Source organism: Perissodus microlepis, chromosome 15, assembly GCF_051167445.1.
Source record: "Perissodus microlepis isolate ML-2025 ecotype Zambia chromosome 15, ASM5116744v1, whole genome shotgun sequence".
In the NCBI taxonomy this organism is placed as follows: domain Eukaryota; kingdom Metazoa; phylum Chordata; class Actinopteri; order Cichliformes; family Cichlidae; genus Perissodus; species Perissodus microlepis.
The window spans coordinates 11,490,940-11,515,257 of NC_140475.1; the positions used below are offsets into that span (position 1 = coordinate 11,490,940).

General features: G+C 40.3%; 1 protein-coding gene across 7 annotated transcripts in view; it reads right to left on the bottom strand.

Annotated features, from left to right (window-relative positions):
- Positions 1-331: 331 nt before the first annotated feature.
- The window catches only part of utrn (utrophin), a 192,478-nt gene continuing 168,491 nt past the window's right edge, over positions 332-24,318 (bottom strand). For 3 of the 7 annotated variants that reach the window (XM_084952527.1, XM_084952526.1, XM_084952529.1), the window contains 9 exons: positions 22,665-22,703; positions 22,117-22,182; positions 19,801-19,866; positions 12,231-12,392; positions 11,182-11,419; positions 7,277-7,352; positions 6,991-7,074; positions 4,210-4,235; positions 332-1,660 (listed from right to left, as the gene is read on the bottom strand). In XM_084952527.1, the coding sequence (XP_084808653.1) occupies positions 1,652-1,660; positions 4,210-4,235; positions 6,991-7,074; positions 7,277-7,352; positions 11,182-11,419; positions 12,231-12,392; positions 19,801-19,866; positions 22,117-22,182; positions 22,665-22,703 (766 nt within the window). In that variant the 3' untranslated portion in view covers positions 332-1,651. The remainder of the gene's footprint in view (positions 1,661-4,209; positions 4,236-6,990; positions 7,075-7,276; positions 7,353-11,181; positions 11,420-12,230; positions 12,393-19,800; positions 19,867-22,116; positions 22,183-22,664; positions 22,704-24,318) is intronic. The other 4 variants (XM_084952532.1, XM_084952528.1, XM_084952530.1 and 1 more) reach the window with 4 other exon arrangements.

The following is a 24,318-nucleotide window of genomic DNA, read 5'->3' on the forward strand; positions in this document are numbered from 1 at the left end:
GGCTAGTGGCGCCACTCAGCCTTCCAGTAGATACACCGATGGTATCAGTTTCAAAATCATAGGTGACTTCCATCTCGAATTATCGCATTCACAAGACTTTCAGAAAGCTTGACCTCTGACCTCGACTTTGAGGTCGACTCCATCTAGCCCAAGATTTTTAGTAGATATACCTATGGTGTAAATTTAAAACTCCTACATCGCTTTGTTCTCGAGTTAATGCATTCACAAACTTCGACAACACGACAACATCATTTTCAACTTTAAACGCAGACGTTGCCAAAAACATAACCTCCTGTGGTGGAGGTAATAACGAAAGCACATGGGGGACGTGTACTTGTTATAAAAATTTTATTTTGAATAAAACAACGTAGCCATATTACATGTAGTGTGGTCCATCTATTTTACATACCTCAGGAGAAGCGACACAGTTCTGCCATGGTACGGTTCATCATGATCATTAAAATCATCATCACCATCAGTTTACAGTCAGAGGTTATAGTAGTGTTGTTCAATCTCACAAGTTTTACAGGGTAGCATATAGCACAACAACACGACGCAGTGAGGGACCAGTGCTAGAAGGCCAGTGGAAAACCCCCCCAAAACAACCCAGCAACAGATAAAATGCTACTCATCATAACGGGAGGCTAGCTTCAGCAGGCCACAGACCCATTGTGGTACAGTAATAGTAACTTATTTTTTTTCCTTTTTTTAAACTTGGTAACTCCTCATTGCAGTGTACACCAATACAGTGAGCTAAAGCTTAGAAATCTATACCAGGTTGCTCATGGTTGTAAATGAACACACAACTGTTTGACGAGTTTACGAACCACAAAAACAAAACTGTGTCTATGAGTCTGAGGTAGCAAGGCAATCATGGCTTTCCTCTGATTTCTGAACATATATCTCTTTTAAAAAAAACAAACCAAACCTATTCTACATGATAACGGCGGGCCTCTCATAAACCCAGATTCAAAACAACTTCAGATTTAAATCTGTAACTTCCAAAACCATTTTTACACAATCCCACAATAATACATCGACTCTCACCTCCGTCTTCCACGTGTGGAACGACAAACTTTGTAGGCACCGAAGGGGTAAAAGTTTACTTTAACAAAATCGCAGCTGAGACAAAGTCTGCCGGCATATCGATGCTTTTTAAAGGGGAACTTGACATCAAGCATGCTACGAGATAGATAGGAAAACAAACCGGGTGATCCGAGAGGTGATAGTTTACATTTTGGAAACGATCCTTTCAGCCACCGGGAGCAGTGTGTGCGCTCCCCAAGCATTTAACAAAAGTCTGGGGCTATTCGGGGCTCGATGGTACAAAGCAGTGGAATGACAAATAAAAATGGAACAGTTTGATTCCCAGTTAAGTCAACAGAATTCAAACAAAATCCCAACCACCCTCTGAAAAACAAAACAAAAAATCTATACAAAGCCCCGTGTCCATATACTCATCTGCATACCTAAATAAATCACTGACAAATGTTCAATTCGGTACAATCTACAGTTCATAAAATATACAGTTTGCATAGTACAAGACAAGGTGGTAAAAGTAGTTAAGTTGTCTGCTCCTGTGCGTCTTTGGGATTTAGGGGCAGGGGATTTTGTTTGTGTGGGAATGGTCTCTCCATCCTCCAGTCAGTCCTCACATCATCTGAAAACACACAGAGAGCAAACGCTTTGGATCAGACGACAAAAACCAAGAATTTGAAACACGACAGTGCCGCAGTTCACATACAGCCACAGAAAAGCTCGGATTTATGAGTCTCTTTGGTTAGTCCCGAGTGCTGCAGGTGAACCCGCCTCATTTCTCTTCATCAAGACATCACCGTGTGGAAACGTCAGAAGTTCAAACAAAGTAATCGGGTTTGAGAGCTGGCAAATGGACTGCAGTCCCTCAAGCCAGTTAGAGTCCATTAGGAGCGCAGAAGGGGGGAAAGTGGGAGGTGGGCATGGATGAATCTGGGAAGATTTTACAAATCAGAGCTCTCCTCAGAAATGAAATTAGGCACTCAAACTAAAGCTTTGCGCTGAAGTTAAAGGAGAGTGCATGGAGCGCTGTCCGCCGAGGACTATAAAAAGCCAGGAGTGGAAGATGTTTGGGAAATGAACTCATTAGATTTAATATTCGATTGATGTGGTAATGCATGTGTTGTGTAACACTGCTGCAGATGAGTCAGATGAGGTTGCATTATTGTACAGAGGAATGTGCTCCAAAGCAGGTGGTAAATAAACACATCATTAACATGGAACCTGCAGGAGAACAGAAGAATGAGGAGACCTGTGGTTCACATAGTGTTTGTAGTCACAGTGCATATGTAGATAATGAATACAAGTCATAAACTTACAGTGCTGTCAAAAAGTATTTGCCATCTTCCTGATTTCTTATTTTTTTTTACATTATGTTTCAGGTCGATCAAATTCTAATATTAGACTAAGATAACCCGAGTAAATACAAAATTCAGTTTTTAGGTGATGATTTCATTTATTAAGGGGGGGGGAAAGCTACACGTGCCTGGTTATGTGTGAAAAACTAATTGCTAAATGATGAATTAACTGTGGAAAGCTGAGTTCAGTTTCAGTACCCACACTCAGGCCTGATTACTGTCTGATCTCGGGAAGCAACACATCATGCCACGATCTAAAGGAAGGGCGGAGAAACAGTCATTAATATCTATCAGTCTGGAAAACATTACAAAGCCATTTCTAAAGCTTTGGGCCTCCAATGAACCAGTGTGAGAACATGGTGAACCGGCCTACCACAATTAAAGCGAGAGAGCATCAAAGACTCATTCTTGAGGTCACAAAAGAACCCAGAACAACATCTGAAGAACTGCAGGCTTCACCTGACTCAGTTAAGGTCAGAGTTCATGATTAAACAAGAAAACGACTGGGCAAAAATGACATTCGTGGATCCAACTCAAAGGCTCGTCTAAGATGATCCCCAAGACTTTGGGGAAGATATTCTGTGGACTGAGGAGACAAAAGCTGAACTCTTTGGAAGGTTTGAATCCCATTACATGTGGAGTAAATCTAACACGGCATTTTTATAAAATGATTATTGCACCAACATCCTGACAACAATTCTACCTTTCACCAGAAGATCCTAAAGGAAATTACTCTGTCACCAGTTCATGCCCTGAAGCTCAAGAGCATTTGCAGCAGGGCAATGATCCGAAACACACCAGCAAGTCCAGCTATGAATGACTTAAAAAATACAAAAAAACAAAAAAAATGAAGTTTTTGGATTGACCTAGTCAACGTCTGCACCAAATGAGACTCTTTGGCACGACCTTAATCAGGTCGTTCATGCATGAAAACCCTCCAGTGTGGCTGAATTAAAACAATTGGACAAAAATTCCTGCACAGGGATGTGAAATACTCATAACCAGTCATCCCTTGATTACCGTTCTTGCTGTCAAAGGTGGCACAACCAGTTATTAGACATAGGGGGGAATTACCAGGTAGGTTTGGATAACAAACTGCATTTTGTATTTACTCTGGGTATCTTTGTCTAATATTAATATATCTTCGATCTCAAACATGTATGTTTATCAAATAAACAAAAAAACAAGCAAACCAAGAAATCAGAAAGAGGACAAAGTTTTTAACAGCAATGTAAATTTTGAGTTGCAAACTGCTTGAAAGGACGGGCTGTATTGTTCTGGTCAACAGAGAGAAAAGTAGAAATGTCTGACTCTCAGAAAATAGGCAGTTTAACTGGCATGTAAAAGTACTGCTTATTGTGCAGGGAGACAAGCTGAGCAGCTTAAAAAGACCCTGAGGGGAAAAGAGGTGTGAAGCAGAACCAAGGGACACTGGAGCGGGGTAAATAATTACAGTGGGAAGAGGTCAGCGGCAACAGCTTTCACAATACCTCTGTCCCAAAATGCACCTTGGCCTCAGACTGAGAGAAAGAGAGGAGCCGTTAATGGCACTCCCCTGGGATCCATTAGCAGCCGCTTTCTCACAGAATGTGGAGGGTTGAGGCAGGTGAAGGCTTCGTGGAGGGGACTGCTTTTGTGGCAGCAGCTGTAATTACCTCTAAAACGTGCTCTATTCCAACTTCTCTCACCTTTGCCAATTACCAAAGTACCAATCCCTCAATACAAACAATACGGCGTAAGAACAAAAAACACCCACTGCTAAAAGACAAATTAACATCCCCTGTTGTGTCTTTAAATTTATGGGAGAACGTCTTACCTGTGGTCTCGAGGAGAGGCTTGAGGCTGCAGGAGGCAAAACAAAGAAAAATTAGAGCAGTTTAACACTTTAACTCCCCAGTTCATTTCAGCATTTATGAGTCTACACAAAATTGTCAGCCTCTGGGTACCTCCCACGTACTTGTGCGCACACTCTGAGCGGCTGAGTCCCGGTGCCTCCAAGCTATGCAGTAACCAAATTCTAATAACGCTGGAACGTGTGCCAGATTACAATGAATTTATAACTAAAGCCCTCGTAGGAGTTTCGACTCTACAATAATGGAATACAATTTAAAAATCACCGAGCTCGATATTTTAGCGTTCTAATTTATTTTGCTATTTGATTAACTTTCCCAAAGGTGAATATTGTTTCAGATTCAGCTATTAGGAGTAATGAGCTATAACGTTTTCTTCCCGATTTGATCAAATACCAAATTTAAATGATGATGGCTGAAACAATTAGGCCTGTATTTAAACTCTGTGCATCTGAGCAGACATCAGAATCGAAAGCACAAAGTCACAAATGGGTGCAGAGGAACCTGGACCGCACTGAGCAAACCATCCGAAAACGGAAAATTTCAGCGCCGTGCAGGACGAGACCTTTTGAGTTCAGGATTACAAAGCTGCTTGACACTTTGCTGTGCACACAAAGACACGTGAAACAGGCACAAAGCCGAGTGGCAGCGTGACAGACGAGGAAATAAAAAGGAAGGATACAGAGCAGGAGTGTGCGAGGGGCTGAAAGAGGAAGAAGACACGAGGATCGATAAGAGCACTGAGAGGTGGTAAAAAAAAAAAAAATCGGAAGGCGGATGATGAGTTTGGTTGATATTGTAGATTATGATGATTATATCAGAAAAGTGCCACCGTTTCTCCACAGGCTCAAGCATGCACCTTTTTAGTGGAAAAAGTACCTCAGAGATGTCTAAAGTCAGTGTTGTGCTGTGAACATACTGGGAATCATTGACTTTCATGCCATGCATGTGTTATTTCAGTTATCCCATGAACCTAACGGATCTACTTCAAGTTCAAGTTAAATACTGCTTAATAACATTCAATGCTGTTTTAACAATAATATGTAAAATAGTATGATAAAAGAGGGGAATGTTACAAAACCATTTGTGTAGCTGAAATGTAAAAGGTGGTATTTAATAAGTAAGATGACAGACAATTACTGTAAATAGCAACTATTTTTAAAAACTCTGTTGTTTCAGACGTGATTGAAACTAAACTGCCAAATATTCTCCTGTCCCAGCAATTCAACATATCAGTCTGTTTTGGCAAATTTATCTCAGTCGCAAACACATATTTCAGATCAAACAAATTTAAATATTAGACATAGATAACCCGAGTTAATACAAACTGCAGTTTTTAAATGACGATTTCTTTTAAGTAAGTGACAAAGCTGTCCAAACCTAGAGTACCTGGCCCTAAGTGAAAAAGCGATTGCTAATAAACTAATGTGGCACCCTTGGCTTCAAGACCTGCAATCGAGCAGTTTGTGATAACTAGAAATGGGTTTTCCATATCAAAGTGGAGGAATTGTGGCTCACTCTTCTTTGCAGAATTGTCTTAATTCAGCCACAGTGGAGGATCCAGCATGAACAGCCTGCTCAAGGTCATGCCAAAGCATATCAATCAGATTTAAGTCCAGATAACCCAGTGTTTACATCCAAAGTGTGCTTGAGGTTCAGGACATGAGCTGATTGATGGTCAGACATCCTCCTTCAGGATTTTCTGGTAGAAAGCAAAGTTCATGCTTCCTCCGATTACAGCAAAACAGCCCGAGACCATCACACTACCACCACCATGTTTGACTTTTGCTATGATGTTCTTTTCTGAAATGCTGTGTTAGTTTTGTGCCAGATGTAACGTTTGTCTCGTCAGTACACAGAATATTTTTTCCAAAAGTGTTGGAATTTTTTTTTTTTTTTTTAGCAAATGTGAGACCAGTCTTTGTGTTCTTTTCTCATTGGAACTCTCTCATTGATACCATTTTTGCCAGTCTCTTTTTTGTTGTTCAATCATGAACTCTGACCTTAACTGAGACAGGTGCAGCCTGCAGATGATGTTGTTCTGAGTTATTTTGTGACCTCCTGGATGAGTCGTCGCTGCGCTCTTGGGATAATTTTGGTAGGCCGGTTACTCCTGGGAAGGTTCACTGCTGCTCCAAGTTTTCTCCATGTGCAACTAATGGCTGTCACCGTGGTTCACAGGAGTCCCGAAACTTAAGAAATGGCTTTCTAACCCTTTCCAGGCTGATAGATGTCAATGACTTTGTTTCTCAGCTGCTTCTTTAGATCGTGGCATTTCTTGATTCAGCCAGTCTGGCAGTAATCATGCCTGAGTGTGGGTAGTGAAGATGAGCTCAGCATTCCAAAAAATGTGGTTAATCGCAGTTAATTCATCGTTTAACGAGGAGGAAATTAATTACTTTCTCACACAGGGCCAGGTAGGTGCGGGTAGCTCCTTTCTCTTCATAAATGAAATCGTCATTGAATAACTGTATTTTGCAAGTACTTGGTTTATCTGTGTCTAATATTAAACATTTTTTGACGATCTGAAAGATTTAAGTGTGACGAATATGTAAAAAAGTAAGAAATGATCACAGCACTGTATCTTGCACATGCTACATCAGTTTTTCTGTGAAGGGCTTTTCCGGTTAAGCAGACTGTACTTTTTCCTCTGCTGACCTTCGACCTTATGGTGTGACAAAAAAATCTGCTGCAGGAGGCTGGGAAGACACGGTGGGAAATTCGAGGAGGAAGATTGGGAAACTTACGACTGCATGCAGGGAAGGAGTTGTTAATCTGCTCCATTACATCTGCCAGGTCAGAGCTGCTGTTGTGGGAGTCCAACAGCTCATCTGAACACACATGCACGCAAAGCACAGAGAGGTTGATTTTCAGTTACCACACGCACTCACACTTTAATACTGCACCACAGCGAGGAACAGTTTACATTTACAGAAAAGCAAATATTTTTTCTCTGTTGTGAGCAATGCACTGATATCTTCCTATTTAAATAAATAACGGTGCATTAAGCCTTTTTCAGCTTGAGTGTCTCACCTGAGTTTTCAGTAAGTGGCCCTCGATCTTGCACGATGGGGGAGGACAATCCATTTACCCTCGAGTCCACATCGGGCTGATGGAGAGACAGACATGAAAACAAAACAAAACAAAAGAACATTTAGTCATTATAACACAATTATTCCACTTGGCGTCTGCTTGACAACTTCAAAATTAGCCCTGCTTCACAGCAGCAGGCGGAGACAAGAAACAACCAAAGGGCAGCACAACGAGGCTCTTGTCATGTGTACAATTTCCCAAACAAGCCAAAACTGAGTTTAACACACTACAGTATCAATCACATTTAAAGCCCTCAATCAAAATTACCCCAGTTTTTTTTTTGTTTTAGCTCAAATGCTTTACCCTGATGGTCTTCAGTGAGTGGAAAGGTAAAAAATATGTGCACATGCTCTTAAATATAACTGAAGTAGAAAATGGTTAAAACAGATGATAGTACATACTTAAATCTAAACAACAGCGCTCATATTTAACATTTTTGAATCACTCTGCTTCTTGCCACTCTGTAACCTCTAACCTCATCTTGATATAACAAATCATTATTTGCCCTCCAGTGTGCTGTGTTCTCAAGATCTAAAGATTCACAAATAAATTAATATATTACACACACACACTGCAGAATATCTCAAAAGTCTGTTGAAAAACCAATTTCTCAGATGCTCAGAAGTCAACACTTCAGTGACATTCACGGCACAATCTCCCATTCCCTTTGGCTTTTCAAGTTCAAGAAAGTAAATCAATGCTCCCTCCCCTCTCTCATATACCCTCCTTCTTCCTCTCCTCCTTAATCTCCTCGTGCCCCTAGCACTAGCGAAGGCTAACATGTTGGAAACGTCTCTGGAGCACAACCAACTGTCTCGAGGCTCGTCTTAGAATAGCTCAGGTCAGGGCTTTGGTCACCCTTCGGGAGTGTGAATTTAATGCGTGCCATCAGGCAGGCTGGGTTTATTACTCTGAAGCTTGGCAGTAACACAGCACTTGATGGAAAGACGTGTTGACACATCGTCAGGTCTCCGGGGACTCTCTGAGAACTTTAGTTCTTACTTAAGTGTTTGGACGTTTCCATGTGTGCAGGTAGCTGTGTGCGCCGTTTATGTTTGGATTTTCTGTCTGTTGCAATCAGCGTCAGAATAAATCCACTGCAGCATGTGGCAGCATTGATGGAAAGTCTAAACAAGGCTAACTCAGCGGAGGTAGAAATGCAGTAGCTTAGACAGTATACAACACTACAGCACATTGCAACCTGACAGTCTGCTGTATAAACCAAATTAAGAATCGCCTTTCAGCGCAAGTTTTTCAAGCATTTCTACTTTGAGATTTTACTTCCTCATCGCTATAATTTGACAGTTATAGCAAACGTTTTAGCATTCAAATTAAACATGAGCGACACAGTCCTTGATTCGCTTTACTTCTTTAGTTCTGTGTGTAGTATAGGGATGGGAATTGCCAAATGACTTTCGGTTTGCCATCATTAATTAGACACCATGGGAAGTCATAAAATATTCAGTTAAACTTCAATTTAATTTTTTTTCCCAATTCTGTTTTATTTAATGCAGTGCCAAAAAAAAGTCTCCACAAGGTGCTTTGAATTGTAAGTTAAAGACCCTACAATAATACAGGCACTTAAAGAAAAAACACTGAAAACACTGCAGTGCAAGCGTTGCTGCTGCTGGTTGCTCTGTGGCTTGTTGCTAAAAGATTCGAAGTGATTTGGTGAGCTAATGAAGCTGAAGGGAGATTGCTTTTGATACCTGTATCATCAAGTTAGGGGGAAAAACACTAAATGTGAGGCTTTTATTTTGGAAATGTGGCACCTTAAGGATGCTGGCAAACTATAACTGATGCATTTTTTTTAATTATGAAATTTTTTAAGCATTCTCTTCAGGTTATAAATATAAATTGGGAGCTTTTATTTTTGAAAACTTCACAGCATTAAAGCACCTTAATAACATCCGATAAATAACTGAAGCCATAATGAAATTTTTAAAGAATCCTGTTCAATTCCTGCAACTATTCTGATGCTTTTGTTCTCATTGACAGATTAATAATAACACATTTAACCTTTTATTTATTAAGAAAACACACTGAATTTAAAGCATATTGGTCTTCCATTTAGAAACTAAGGACTTTTATTTAGAAAATCTGACAAACCCATGCAGGTCACTGCCACTGTCAGGGTGTAGGACTGTTATCTAACATTGTGTGTGAGACGGACGATGAGAGGGGCAGCTTTAAATTGTGAATGACAGCCAAAATACTTCAAACTGCCTTCAAACTGCAGTATGACGTTAGCTCGTTTTAGATGACTGACTGGAAAAAAAACCTACATATACATCTTGTTTCCCACACTTGATGTCAAGAAAGTGAGAAGAAATCCACCAATCAGAGATTCAGAATTTCAAATTCATCATAAGTCATAAACTGTCAACTGCATCCACCTGTACCAGTTAAGCTGTTAGTTACCATGGCGATGGCATTCCGTGTGACTGAATATAACAAACTCAAAATCTCTCTCAAATGGGCTTGGCGCTCCTCTCAAAAAAAAAAATTGCTTTCATCCTGCAAACCGCGGCTCATATTCACCAGCTTTAAAAAGCACGAGCGCCCCAAAAAGTTCACTAACAGCTCTGCATTTTGTTTTTGTGATTTTACTTTTAAAAACATGGTCATGGAAGCTACATAAAAATGGGGCTTATTTCTAGTTTTTCCTTGATCAAATTATAACGGGCCACCCAGATATCACTCCTTTCACTTAAATACTACAGATTAAAAAAAACAAACATTTCCTACAATCTGGTGGTAAAATGATGCTTGTAGAGTTAAAATTGACAAATCGAATCAATGAGCGAATGTGGGTTATAGTGTCTGTATGTCCTAATAACACTACCAGTATCTGGCAACCTTGTATCATTAACTGCATTCTAAGAGAAAGTAGAAATCAGTGTCCTAACAGCTATTTAATATTTTATTTTATCTACTGTACTTCTGCTGAAGGGCAAATTTAAATTTAGTGAGAGTGCAATACTAAAACTGTTTCTGTCCAAATGTTAATCATCTGCCATTAAATATCTGCTGAGTCACGTCAGCTACCGCCTGTTGTTATGAGTTATTGCCCATGCTCACAGCTTCTCAGCTTCCAGAGAGCCAATACCTGCCCCCCCCCAGTTTGCTTTGTCAGGATTGCTGCTTGTTTGGCTTGAGGCTTGTGAATTTCTCACTTGGCACAAACAATCCAACCTCAGTGAGCAATTAGGCCGGGTATAAACAAATCTGGAAGTTATTAATATGAGATCGGAGATGGATGCTGGGTGGAATGGAAATGATGTGATTAGGATCTAATCTGAATGATGATGAGCAGTTTTTTAAAAATTGCGATAAAAGTGGGTTATCATGTGGATTTCGGGATTAATAACTGCAAGCTCATGATGGAGCTCAACTTTGAACGAATCCCTTTAATTTACTGGAAGCTTTCTGTATCAGCGTTTTACTTTTACGTCTGCTTAAATTATTTTTTTCCTGAGCCGTCTGAAACAGCCCTGCCAGCTGGTGAGTCTGTGAACCGTAATTACTGCCCTGCTGCTCCTCAACAACAAGCCTAATGAACTGAACGGAAAGGAAGCTAATGTGGAAAATAAACTTTATATCGCAGTTGCGTATGTGCTGTACTCAAAGGAGAAAACCATAATTCCTCTGCTCTGCTGCAAATTGGTCCTACTAGCCATAAGACAGTAATCATCTGCTCTGTGAACTGGCTGTATTAACAATAACAACGTTACTTCAGGTTTTAAATTATTTTCAGAGAAACTGCAAAGCACCAAAACTACAGTCGGTAACGAGAACAAAACATAACCCCAAGTCGGGGATAAAATGTGTACATGATACGTCACCTGGTGCAGTAGCTGTCGGAGGCGATGAAGCTGAGATTCCAGCTGTTTGTTGTGTTCCTCCAAGATGTGCATGCGGGTCTCCAGCCGGCCTTTGTGTTGTCGTAGTAGCCTGGCTTCAGCTAAAAGATCTGCCTCATCGGGGTGGGCGGAGGGGCCCTCCGTCTCCCAGGGGCTTCCTGTAGGCGTGCCTCGCTGTCCATGTTGCTCCTTAAGTTGCTCATACTCCCTCTGCAGTGTCCTGAAGAAAAATTGAGAACAAATAAGTGAAGAAACAAGAAATGTTTCCATACACATGGATGAATGTGAAATTGACGCACAAGATGTGGCAGCTGAACAGCGGGGAAATTGGACAAATAACGGGAATATGTTCTTCTGCCTGGTGTTTCCCGTGTAAATATATAATGTTTTAATATTCTTAAAACATTCAAAAAGCCAGTTCTGAACCTCCACAGCGGGATGCCACACAAAACACCACACTCGTGTTTACCTCTTCATTCTGTGTGAAATCCTATCCACAGTGGATAACCAAACATAACGCCCCCTACCAAATCTCTCGCCTCACTTCCTCCTCACCCTCTCAGTGCAGAACTATAAGCTGCAGTACTTTACTTAAGTTGGCATTTATGAGACCGGCTGTAAAGCTCTCACCCGCTCCCCTCTGCCTGTGTATGTGTGTGTGTAATCAGTGTTAAATCACTCCAGTCGAGATGCTGGAAAAAGCATCTCGACAACAATAGATTGCACAGTCACTCTGTGTCTATACCAACTCCATTTACAAATCAAAACGGGGAAGGAGCTGGCAGGTGAGATGCACTGGTGGTACGGTAAGTGTCTGTGTGCTGTAGTGTGACTCAAGCGTACACGTGTACTTGAAAGAAGAAGCTGTCAATAAACACTTAGCGTAACAAAGGCAACCAGATAAACCCCATTTTTATGCATTTTGAGAATGTCACTTTTCATAAAATTAATCAATAGCTTGTAATCACTATCAGCAAAGATGTGATTATCAATTTTAATAAGATTAGCCTGTTTTGATGTTTGTCTCCTACCTCTGCTCCTCCTCCAGACGTGCTATGATCTTCTCCAATTCGCCGCGCTCTTCCTTCTCCACAGCCTGTAAGATTTGAGCAGGACTCTGAGGCTGGCTGCAAGGAGAGGCCTCCCCTCCCAGTGTTTGGCAGTACTGAAGGATCAGGGCATGCTCATCATCCCTGTGGAAAGTGTAGAGTTTATGATGAGCGACAAGACCCACACATCCTCTCCCTGCTATTCAGTTCAATTCACCTTCTGTTCAGTTAGAGACGAGCCATTTACTTTTGCCATTTGAAAGAATTATGGTAACTATTTGTATCAAATCAGCACGCTTGAAAATGGCTTTGAATGAACCCTGGGAGATTACCATGACACAGTGCTGCTCTATAAAGGCAGCAGGAGTGTGGAGATTGAAGGGTTTTTCATGCCAGCCAGCAAACTGTATAAAACAGTGGTTCCTAAATGTTTCACCAAAAACAGCCCAAAAGCCCAAGAACCCATTTATCAACTACAAACTGAGCTTTAACAGTAAATTTTAATCCGTTTACCAGCTATGCATAATAATTTTGTCTTTTCATATTTTTATTATGTTTTCTGACTTTCAATTGATCAGTTTTATTAACTCTTTTAACTGTGTTCTCATTACATCTAGCTGACAGTAAGGTTCAGCTACGCATGCTGTTAGCTTACAATTTCAACTGTTAGCCAAACTTTTAGCTAGCCATTTCATCGCTCTACCACCTCTTCACTCATGATTATCTTCTGATGGTCTATTTCTACTGTTTGTTCACTTTAGTCAACTCTGCTTAAACATGTGCAAATCTATAATTTTTTTAAAAAAAAAAGCTGTAATTTGTGTTTTATGTTAGTTATGCTAACTATTGCGCGTACTTCTTGACTACTGCAGAAATACCTTTTCAGGCTATTTGTACACAAGGCTAAGGTTCTCAGTTCTGCTCAATATTTTCATTAATTTCATTAATTGTTTTAATCTCTTTATGAGGTTATTGGTCCCTCCACAACAATCCCAATTTCTCATTTAGCCCCTTGGGAAAATGAATTGCCCACCCCTCCTTGTCTAGCAATCGATGCTATACACACAGACGGGAATGCTTTTTCCCTCTTTAAGCCAGTTAGCATCTATTCTCTTGTTTGTCTGTTTTGATTTTTTTGATTACATTTAACATTTCAGCTTTACATATTCCATAGCTAAATGTACAGTACACTCCGTTGATTAGTCTCTGTGTATTGATAGCATGTATAGTTAATTTAAATCAATAATAAATTTAGTTTGTGTTATTATTTTCCTCTTTCACCATTAGCAGACCCAAACTTCATACATGCAGTAATCAAATCCTGAGACCACTGCTAAAAAAAGACACCCGTTTCAAACAATTTATTCATCTATTTATTATTATTTATTTATTTTACATTTTTCAGTCCAAATTTGAGTCAAAACACTTGACTTCTCTCAGAAATGAATCAAGCATAACATCAAACCACTTCTGTTCAGGAATGCAAGTAAATAACTTGGGTTTAGCATCTTAATTGAAAAAAGGTGCTTTGCTAGTTTAATCTGCTTTGGAAAAAATAATAATTATACTTAAACATTAGAAAAATAATTTTGATTAAAGAGTTTAGTGTAAAATAGTAAATTAGCCATTACAAAAAGATAAAAAAAAAATATGTTTACCAATTATAAAGTCTGAATTTATGGCAGATGCGGTATAACCCTTTGACTGGATAGTGGTCTAATACATTTCTTAAGCACTGTATGTTATATAAAAGTATATAACAACTATGTAACAACTTTATCTATAACTCTCGATTTAATGTTTCAAAATACAAGTTTTATGTGAATTCTGATCAAAGCCAGCACAGATCAGCCATTACAGCCTTTTGGTTTTACACACCAGTATAACCATTTAGATTACCAAGTACAAAACTGATACAACACTATGGAACAGCAAGAGCAAGAACTGAACAGAAGAAACATGAATGGGAGCATCCAAGCACCCGATCTAAACAAGGATTGTGTTAGCTGACGTCTTGATCCTTAGATACAGCAGGTGTGCCACGCTGTAATCTCCACAAACCCGGGTTTAAAACACAGATGTGTCAGTCGTTACCATCAGATAACTGAAATGAGGGGAGGCTATGAGGAGATGGAGGGAGCAGAGAGGAGAAAGAGCCCGGCAGACAGCGAAAAGATATGGAGGGAGAAACAGCTGCTGCTCTATACCTGCATGTGTGGTTATCTGTCTCTCTCTTTATGTGCCATCTCAGTGATGTGAGTAGTGCCAAAGCCCATCTGTCACCTTCATTCTGAAACACAGCCTGCGTTGAAGCCGAACCCCTGACACACTCACACGAAAAGTTAGACTATAACTTAAAAATCCTTTCTCCGGCCGTCGTCCTATAATGTTTATAAATTTACGTGAATAGATTTAAAGGAAAATTTCAGTCTAACGTCATCTGTAGAACTTAAATATTTAACATCTGTGTTAAAGATAAATATTTATTTTATTTATGCTATTATTCTATGCTATTTTACATTAACATTAACCTGCTCACACTTCCTGTAGCGTGTGTGCCACACATTAATTGCTTAAATCTGTGTTCCCAGATCTCAGCAATTAACCTGGTGAGTGTAAGATTATTAGCATGGATAAGTTTTATGTGTGAAAAGTAAATGCACATCATCTGACTCACAGAACATAATACTGTGCTTGAGGTGAAATTGAGTCTGTGAGCTGAAAACCCTGCAAAGCTGACTCAGTGACATCCAGGCAGGTGCTTTCTCTATACGCAAAGGAGACTATGAAATGAGTCCCTAATACTTGGCTATCAAGAAAAAGTTAACACAATAACCCTGAAGAACAATCTGGCGAATTAAAATGTCTCAGGTTTTCCATTTCACTCAAGAGTAGTGAGCAGAAATTCAGAATCCATTATGGTCACGTGTACAACCACAGACAGAGGTTACCGAAAAGGACGCCTTTTTTTCTGGAGACGACAGTAATTATATTATTTCATGACCAAGGTATGGGCTGAGTGAAACGCTTATGAAAGGGAGCTCAAAATAGGCTTTTTATCTCTTTTTAACATAAAAGAAACAATATGCCCAGCCTTGCATGAACACAGAAAAAAAGCTTTTTATGATTAACCGGCCTAAGCAGCTTGTATGATGAGTTCAGAGCATCCTTTTCTTTAGGAATTCAATTCGGGTCTAGTTCAACCTTCCTTGTATTTTGGTAAAGATTTTAGCTGCCAGTCATAAAAGAGACACGAAATAAACTTTCTAAGCGGTGAATGTAATGCTTAAACCTTTCTGCACTCTCAGAGAAGACCAAACACATTCCATAGCTTAAAAAAAACGAACTCCTGTAACTAGCAGCTCCTCTTGGCCTCTTCTTTCATACCACTTCTTCCAAATAAAGCAGTGATCACACAAACTATAACTTTCACACACTCTTCACAAACTTAACTTTCCTAGACTTTCTGAAACTTTTATGGAGATTCTGGCATATCTGTAGCAAAGTATCTGTAGTTATTCATCAATTTCACTAAATAATTGAAGACTGAAGATGTTGAAACCACTGAGTTGTTGAAAAACGGCACAAAGAAAGCAGAAAGAGACGGGAAGTCGACACAGCTGTTGTTGCAACAAGCAGCAATACACCAGCACGCACACACACAATCACATTTCTCTCTTTGAATTATCACTCTGCTGTGACAGGGCAGACGCTCATGATGGAGATGGAGCTACTCGCTACAGAGAAACTAGGACCGGGGTCCTGCACAAACCGAGTGACCAATTAGGGAAGGTCCCCGACAACGGAAAGCTGCAGCAGGACATTATAGCTGGCAGGAGGAACCCAGAGGACTGCAGGAAGGGGATCATTACGTGCAAAAATGGGGACTAGAGGCGGTAGAGCAGTCTCACAGACCACCTGCTCTGAAATCCTGAGAGAAGGAGGAAGTGCACTGAAAGGGCTGCAGGGCTTACGCAGCGTGGGGCCGGCTGAAGAGAAAGAGACCCAGAAATTATAGAGATGCCAGAGGAACAGAGGATCAGTGTGGCAGAAGATTTAAATGTGAATAATAGTGATGAATACCAAGGCTGTTAGTTCACTGTAGCTACAACTTGTAGTGAATATGAATTCCATGCTTGGTACGGAGAAGGCGTAGGACATGCCCGAGGGGACTTTTACAGTTTATTCCGCTACAACAGTGGTCTACCTAACATATCACAAAGCAAGCAGCTCCTCAAGCTGAATGCCACGATCAACTGAGTAGTCTAAGCTCAGAGAGAAACAGTGAGAGATGAAGACGGATGAAAATATAAAGAAAGAGAAACAAGGAAATCAGGAATACCAGAGGAAACAGAAAAAAAAGGGGGGGATCAAAGACGGTCAAAGGCAAAAATCTTTTATTCTTCTCCCCCAGCGAGAAACATTTATAATCCTTGATTTCTGTGTGTAAAGTCCTTCATTTATTAGAGTTACTGTTCTGCACTGCACGCAGGGCTCTAAAACATTATTTCAGTGTTTAACACCCTGCAGTGTTTAATCTGAAGGTTGCCTGGGCCCAAAGGTAAAGCATGATTAGACTAGAACAAAAACTGATGAAAGAAGGAAAAGAGAAAGAGGGGACAATCGGGCAGGATGAAAGGTGGTTTCAAAAAGTAAAGGGCTGGAAAAATGAAAAGGGAGAGGAACAGGAATAAAAGGGCAAAATATAAAAGACAAGAAAAAGGGATAGTGCTCGGGGAAAGACTGGAAAGCGAGAGATAACCAAACAATAAAGCCCGGCAACAAAAGGGGAATTGGAGAGTCTCGCTCCTCGGCGGTGTCCTACGGCGCCGATGACAACGCTGTGCTTCGGTTGAGGGTCAGAAATAAAAATAGGCAACGCTAGGTTTCTAATTAAGAATTCCCTTTTACATAAAAGTGACGCGAAACAAAGAAGCACATGTGCATGCACGCGCACATAATAATTATTGAAGTCAATGCAAAGCTAAAGATGAGTGGATGTACTGAAAATACCAGCCAAAAGCCAAACACGCGCATTTAACAGGCAATCGCAGTCACCCGTGTTACGGAAGCTCCGACACCGCCGCCTCCTACAGCAGTTGGGATAATTTCTGTGACTGTGTGTCCTTACAAATCACCAGATGGAGAGCAGTGATAGACAAAGAGGCTTTGGTGAAATCAGCTGTAGGCAGAAAAAAGTAAATCTTGCAAAAAGAAAAAGGGGGAACAATAAACCACTCAAAACTCAAAGCTTTGAAAGGAAGGGGAATGAGAGTTAATTCGTTGCAGAGAGGGACGCGTGGCTGAGTGGGCTGCTTCACTGTAGTGGTCTATATAACAATGCCTTTAAAAAAAATTTATTTGATTCAAAGTTACTAACGGGCCCACTGATGTGCAAAACAGCTGCTAGAACTACTGTGAATGGCATTCAGCTGCAGAACTGAAGCACTTAAGTGGACACTCATGACGTCTAGTCTAAAGTAAATTTCAGGGCAAGTAGGCTGGCTCTAATGATTATGCTTTTCACGTGTAACAATTCCCATCAGGGATAAATTCAGGATTGTTTAGCCAATAGTCAAATGTTACAGCAGACAGACTAAATGTAGGTAATTTTCCCAGTCAATTAGCGATACCCTTTAGGCTGAAATACATAACAGTTCACAGCAGGCACAAATGTTCCCCATTCAGGGCCAGGTTATTTATTTAAAGCACAGTAACTAGAGCAAGGTTTTATTGCATTAAAAAGCATATTACGTAAATGCATGACCCTGCTGAAATTGGATATATATAGAGGATGTCTTTATGGTGCACCATGAATATAAAACACTAACCAATCAAATAACAATGTATAGTTGATAACACATTACTTCTATTGATCTAAAGGCATTTAAATGTTCCTGTGCTGTTTTTATATGTAGTTTGCATCTGTTGCTTTGCAGTGAAAGTGTAAAAGTAAGAGAAAGTTTGACTATGCACTAAATGTTCTTTTTCCCTTTCTGCTGTTAAACCCATTAGCCTTTCATCGAACCACCATCTTCCTCACTTCATTAATGGCCTGCATACATTCTGTGTCTAACATCTGCGTTCTTTCCTGTTTTTTTAGAGTTGGAAACGATAATGGCTTCTTCTCTTAAATAAGCCCGAGCGCAAAGCACAAAAAAGAGAGTGAGGAGGAGTAATGATAATATGTTTGTCCCGCATTACGAAAGCTTTGAGCGAAAATAAATCCACCTCTGTTTCTACTTTGCCCTGCTCGCCAACAGTTTTTGTCTTTCCATTCTTCGGTCCTCCTATTGAGAGCGGACAAATGCAGCTTTTGGGAGTCTTCAATAGCGTTTTGTCTTCGTCTGAAACTGTTATTCTAAGCATCAAGGTTGGTTGAAGGTGAAGTGTGGGAGCAGTGGTCCACATGATGCAAGCACATCAGCAGGGGATACAACCTACAACACAGCGAAGTTGCTTTATCTTTACTGCAGATTCTCAAAGGTTTTAACCATCCACCCCGTGTGCCCTTCCTCTGTTGTGCTGTAAATGCTGTAAATACTCTTTGTTTTTTAAAGAAGAATTTCCTTTTAGAAATCCCCAAACTATATTCGCTTCTGTTCACAAAGCGTCTAGGGAATCTCTTTGCTCTCCACTTCCAAAACCTTCAAAAACACGTTTGTATAAGGTTTTTTTTCCTGCCACTTCAAATTGTTTTTGAGATTTAAAAAAAAACCAGCTTAAATCTTTCCATGCACGTATCCAAACCTATGATTTGGAAAATCTTAAAGATCTACAAATGTCTTACCAAAAACGATACAAAACCCAGAAGTAATTCCCTCCGCAATGATGAGTGGGTGTGTGTTTCTATTTGAGCTCGGAGGGCATTTGAGCCGCAAGAGCAGCTCATTCCCGCGATTGGGATCTTAGTTGGGAACCAATACGTCCTTCAACTTGAAAGGCCTGCAGACAGAAGCACGAACACAATCGGGATCCTCTGCGCGCATGCTCCTCATCAGCTTTTCTCCCATTTCTGGTGATTTTCTTTTCACGGTTTGCCATGCTCTCATCTCCTTTGATTAACGATAGCGCTGTTGTTATCGCAGATCCTGAAAGCAGACGCTCTCACTTTGTCATTGTTGGCACTCTAATCCGGTACGTTCTTTCTAAAGTCCTCTACTTCATACTAATCAACCACATTGTCTTTTCCCCCTCATTTCTCACTTCTTTTACTCTCCAAGAAACCTTTCTAAATTTTTTGTGTCTCCAGATCTCTGTGCAAAGATGCCAAAAGCTACCTGGTATTTATTTATTTATTTAAAAAAGTGCTAGGCAAAGCAAGGTGAACAGTTTTCACTGAGGATTATAATGAAACCAAATATCTAATATGGATATCTGGAACATATTCATTTGTGAATTATCAGCTTCATGAACATTAAAATGGGTGTTACAATATATTATTAGACAAATCTCAAGTCTCAGACACTGGAAATTGAAATCTGTCCAACATAGTTGAATGGAAACATGTAACCATGTGGAAAAATGCTGAAAATGACCAGCAGTGACTCACATGCTTCCTGTGGCTGAGCTGCTGTCTGTGGGCAGAGAGCCGTTGGAGCGTTCCATCTGAGCCAACCTGAGGAAAAAAAACACCATCAGGGAAATTACCAGCTGAAACTAAACCATTTGAAAGCTGTCAACATCTCATTTAAATGCAACAGAGCATTAGAGCAACAGCGTCAACAAATTATATTAATGCCACAGTAGCAGACCAATTAAAATTTAAAGCATCTCGTGGAGTCTCCAAGCATGTTAATGATAAAGATGCCACAGTTTGTTCGGGCTTTTTTTGGTGCTTTTTGTTTTTAAGGGAGGAAATGGATTACATCATTGAGTGATTCTATTTTATGCATGCGCAGTTTATATCCTAATATATGGGATCAATGTTTGGATGAATATGTACGACATGCTATGGGGAAAACGTTTGTTTTCTTGATGACATATGTAGTCAAAGCAGCCATGCTAATGAGGCTGGTTCCCCACATCAAAGCCCGTCTTACACCAGTGCAAAAGAGGCAGATTAAAAATATAATCCACAATATTAAGAAATTGATCTCTGACAGAATATACATTAAAGGGAGAAGCTATAATTCTAATATGAAATCTCATCAAAGTGTGCATATCTTCATGCGCATCCATATGCTCCAATCTAATCTCTTATGTGTTTTTATTACAGCTGAAATTGTAATTCAGGTGTCACTTTTTTAGTGAAACGGTACCACCAGAAACAGTGAGCGAAGGTTAATGATGTGTAGCTAATGGAAGGTTACAGGGCAGCCAGAGCAGCGCTGCGTCACAAGAGTCATAATGAGTAAAGCTTTCTGCAGAAGTCCCGGAAACCTGCGGTTGGGTTTTGATACAGGAGATGAGATTTGGACCAATTAGAAAATCTTTTTAATGGCACAGATAGGATATAGCAAGTATATCAGTGGATCTTAGTGTTAAAATGATTTTTAAAAGAACACGACAGGAATTCAGTCCAAGTGCAAAAAAAAAAAAACCTACTAAAAACATCAGTTTGTTGATGCTGTTAATGATTAACTGCAGCTCACACACTGTGCATACAGATGTGCTGATGTACACAGCAAGATAATTTGAAGCGGACGGTTAAAAGCAGCTATCAGGCCAATCTGTTACTAGACTGATTTTAGCAACACATCTATAATGTCACCAGCTCATGTGGTGGGTGGCTGCATGCCACTAAATCCACTCAGCAAGCAGACATCGGCATCAAGCTGATATTTAATGTATGTCAACACTGTGATGGATTATCACAAAGTTCAAAAAGAGCATATTAGGATTGTTTGTGCCTTCCCTGGCACCCAAACATAATCTCCCACCACAAACGCATTTCCCTCACTTTAATCAAGATTTGGAAAACATCAATAAATGTATTTTTCTATTATGGATCTCTTGAAAGGTTCAGGTCAATTATTTTTTCTATTTTTAAAGTAACAATGAAAAATCCAAACGTTATCGATTTTAATCAGATGCTTTGGTGCCGTCTGAGGAGAAAACTGGCAAACAGTATTCCGGTTTCTCTAATTTGTATGAAGCAAGTTTTAAAATGACACTTTCAGCACATAAATGAAGGCGAAATGCTTATTTTCGTCTCCAGTTTCGTTGGAACCATGCCATTTCCATCTTTCTGGGCTTTTTTTCCTCCCTTTCTTTTCTTTTGTCTCAGCTAGTAGGAAACATTTAACGTCCCTGACAATAGAGCCAGCTCAATTTCCTAAAATAAGCAACGGGGTACTTTGATAGATGCAGAATTTACTTTTTTTGTGTTTGTTTCTGATTCTGAAGAGCCATTTGAGACATGTTTTGCTGTGTAACGACGCTAAAACACAAAAAGAAAAGAAAAGCTGTTCCATTACTTATGAGCGCCTGCACTACACATGCATCTTATGGTTCTAAAAACACATTATTTTTACTGGAAATTACATTAGATAAATTATACATTTAAGAAACCACAATTGAATGTTTTCCCTAGCTTCCAAGCAACGACTGTTTCCGATTTATTCCATTTCTTTAGCTTGGAGAGATTTAATTTGGTTGTCACATCTGCATTTGTTGTTGCCCCTTTCAGATCATTATTTTAGTGCAGACTGAAGGGAAGTGCGGCCTGGGGGGAGGGAAAAGCATCTACTTAAACGCTGATGTCCATTAGATAATGGTCCGCAGTTACAAGAATTCATAGAAAACTTTTTAAAATGGTCCTCAAAAAAGAAGCTGTTCAACATTTAAATGCAATTATCGATTCTTTACACACATGCTTCGTGGCATTTGTAATGAGAGGATGGTGACTGGAGAATCCAGTGCCTACCTGCTGGCATAGTGCCCTATCCTGGAATGGGTGTCGTCATGAGAAAGCTGAGGTGACTGGGACAGCCTGAAAATGAACGGGGTAATGGAGATGAATGAGATTCAGCAAGCCCACACAAGCTCATTAACACACTGATATTCACATGCACACACACACACATGTTCATGGACAGCCTAACAGCCCCTCATAACATCACCTAGAAAACAAATCTCATGGTCCTAGACAGAGAAATAGGAGCGCAGGATTATCTAAAGAGCGACTGGTTTTTGACAGGCCTGCTGGGATCAGCAACTGAATGCTAGCTGGGTGCTCTAACAAGGAGAAAAAAGTGAGGGTGAGGAGGCAGGGGGAGAGTTTTTTTGGTCCCATGCTCAGCCAGTGACTCAGGCAGGCAGGTGGGCAGGCAACATGCAGAGCAGTCATGGCTTAGTTGGTGTGAGGATGATGGGGGGAGATGAGTAAGTGAACAAGGGAGTAAAAGAGGCGGTGTTTTAAAGGCATTCCAGGCTGGAGACGAGGTGGTGTTTACTGGTGGCGTAGATACTCACTCATACTGCTCCGGACACATGCTGATGAGGGTGACGGGACTGTAAGAGAATCGGGAGGGGAGAGGGAAGGGAAGTAAAGGAACCACAAATCATTCCAGGGTCAAAACCACTGAGCGGGTCAGAAACAAAACACACAGCAGGTAGAGGAAGAAGTGGAAGGAAAAAGTATGTCCAGCTGCTGAGCGCCTGGATTCAGCACACGAGAAGTTTGTCTTTAGGGCTTTCTTCGACTTTCAGATTCTGTCACTGTTTGGTTAGTTTTACTCAGCAAAAATACTTGTTTAGCTCTGGGGAAATAAAAATAAAAATCAAATACATCCTTTCAAAACTGTCAACCATATCTACAGAGTCTGACTGATAGAAAGCACTGAGCGCAAACTTCCCCCGTGTGCACACAGGAAAGGCGTGTAAAACAGTGACCAACATATCTAAATATACACCGAATGTGGCCGAGACTATCTCTCGTGGAGTTATCTTCAATCTGTTTCAGAACTAGACTTGGAAACAGTTTGGAAAAAGTGAAAATGGGCAGCTGGATCTGTCAGTAACACCCTGCAACACAAACAATGGTTGTGTGTGTCTGAAAGATCTCACGCACAACGGGTTAATGATGCAAGTTGATTTTGCTGCAGTCACATACATCTCATTAAATTGGTTTCACAGTTGCTCCTGCATACAGAATGATATGGCCTAAATTCATTCCCTTTTCTCATTTATTTCCTGCAGGATTTACAGAAATAGCAAGCCAGGAAAAAAAAAAAATCAGTACAGTAGAACCTATTTCCTGGTTAATCTGCTATTGAGTCCAATACAATATGTTATATAAGGAGAACTAAAAAAAACAGTGCGATAAGCACACAAACGAAGATACGGGTCATCGAGTTTTGCTAATAAAACACTGATGCAAGTCTTTTAAAGTTTCTTTCCAGCCCACAATAACTGCTGCTATTTTTAGCGACCCAGAACACAAAATTGTCATTTGTAAACAAACGGGACACCTTCTAATCCCAAGAACACGAAGAAATGTGCCATTTTCACAAAGGAGGCTGGCTAGAAATTGTTAAGATAACAGTTGAGGTTGATGTTCTGTTGCCTCGCGCTTTTGTTCCCACAAAGCAAAGAAAATCAGAGGGAGACGTGAGGCATGGCGGTTATGTTTCTCACAGCGGGGCAGCCAGCGTAGTCACACTTCTGTAGCTGTGAGGAGAATTCAAAATGTAACAGGAGATTCAGACAGAACAGAGGAGAGAGAGAAAAAAGACGAGATCGGGGTCGGTATGGCAGGCTGAGCTAACTTCTTGGAGGCAGTGCTGCAGCATTTTACACACCCCCGCCTAAATCTTTGCCTGGAGGAATACTCGTTGTGCTCATCTCGCCTTTCAGGAGACCGACATTAGTCTTTAGCTCTGCAAAGATAGATAGGTTTGCAGATTGCAGATGTGTTTCCTTTCATACATATCTCTGCAACCTCTATTCAGTGAGAAAACTTCACTCTTTAGATGAACTCTGGAAATAAAGAAAACAAGGGGGGAGAAGCTGCTGCCTGCGAGTTTGCTGCAGACAGAGGAGAGCTTGAGTTTGACCATGTACCAAAGCAAATCATCCGTATGTACAAATAATGTAAATGTGACGGTGTATCACAAAAGATTGATGT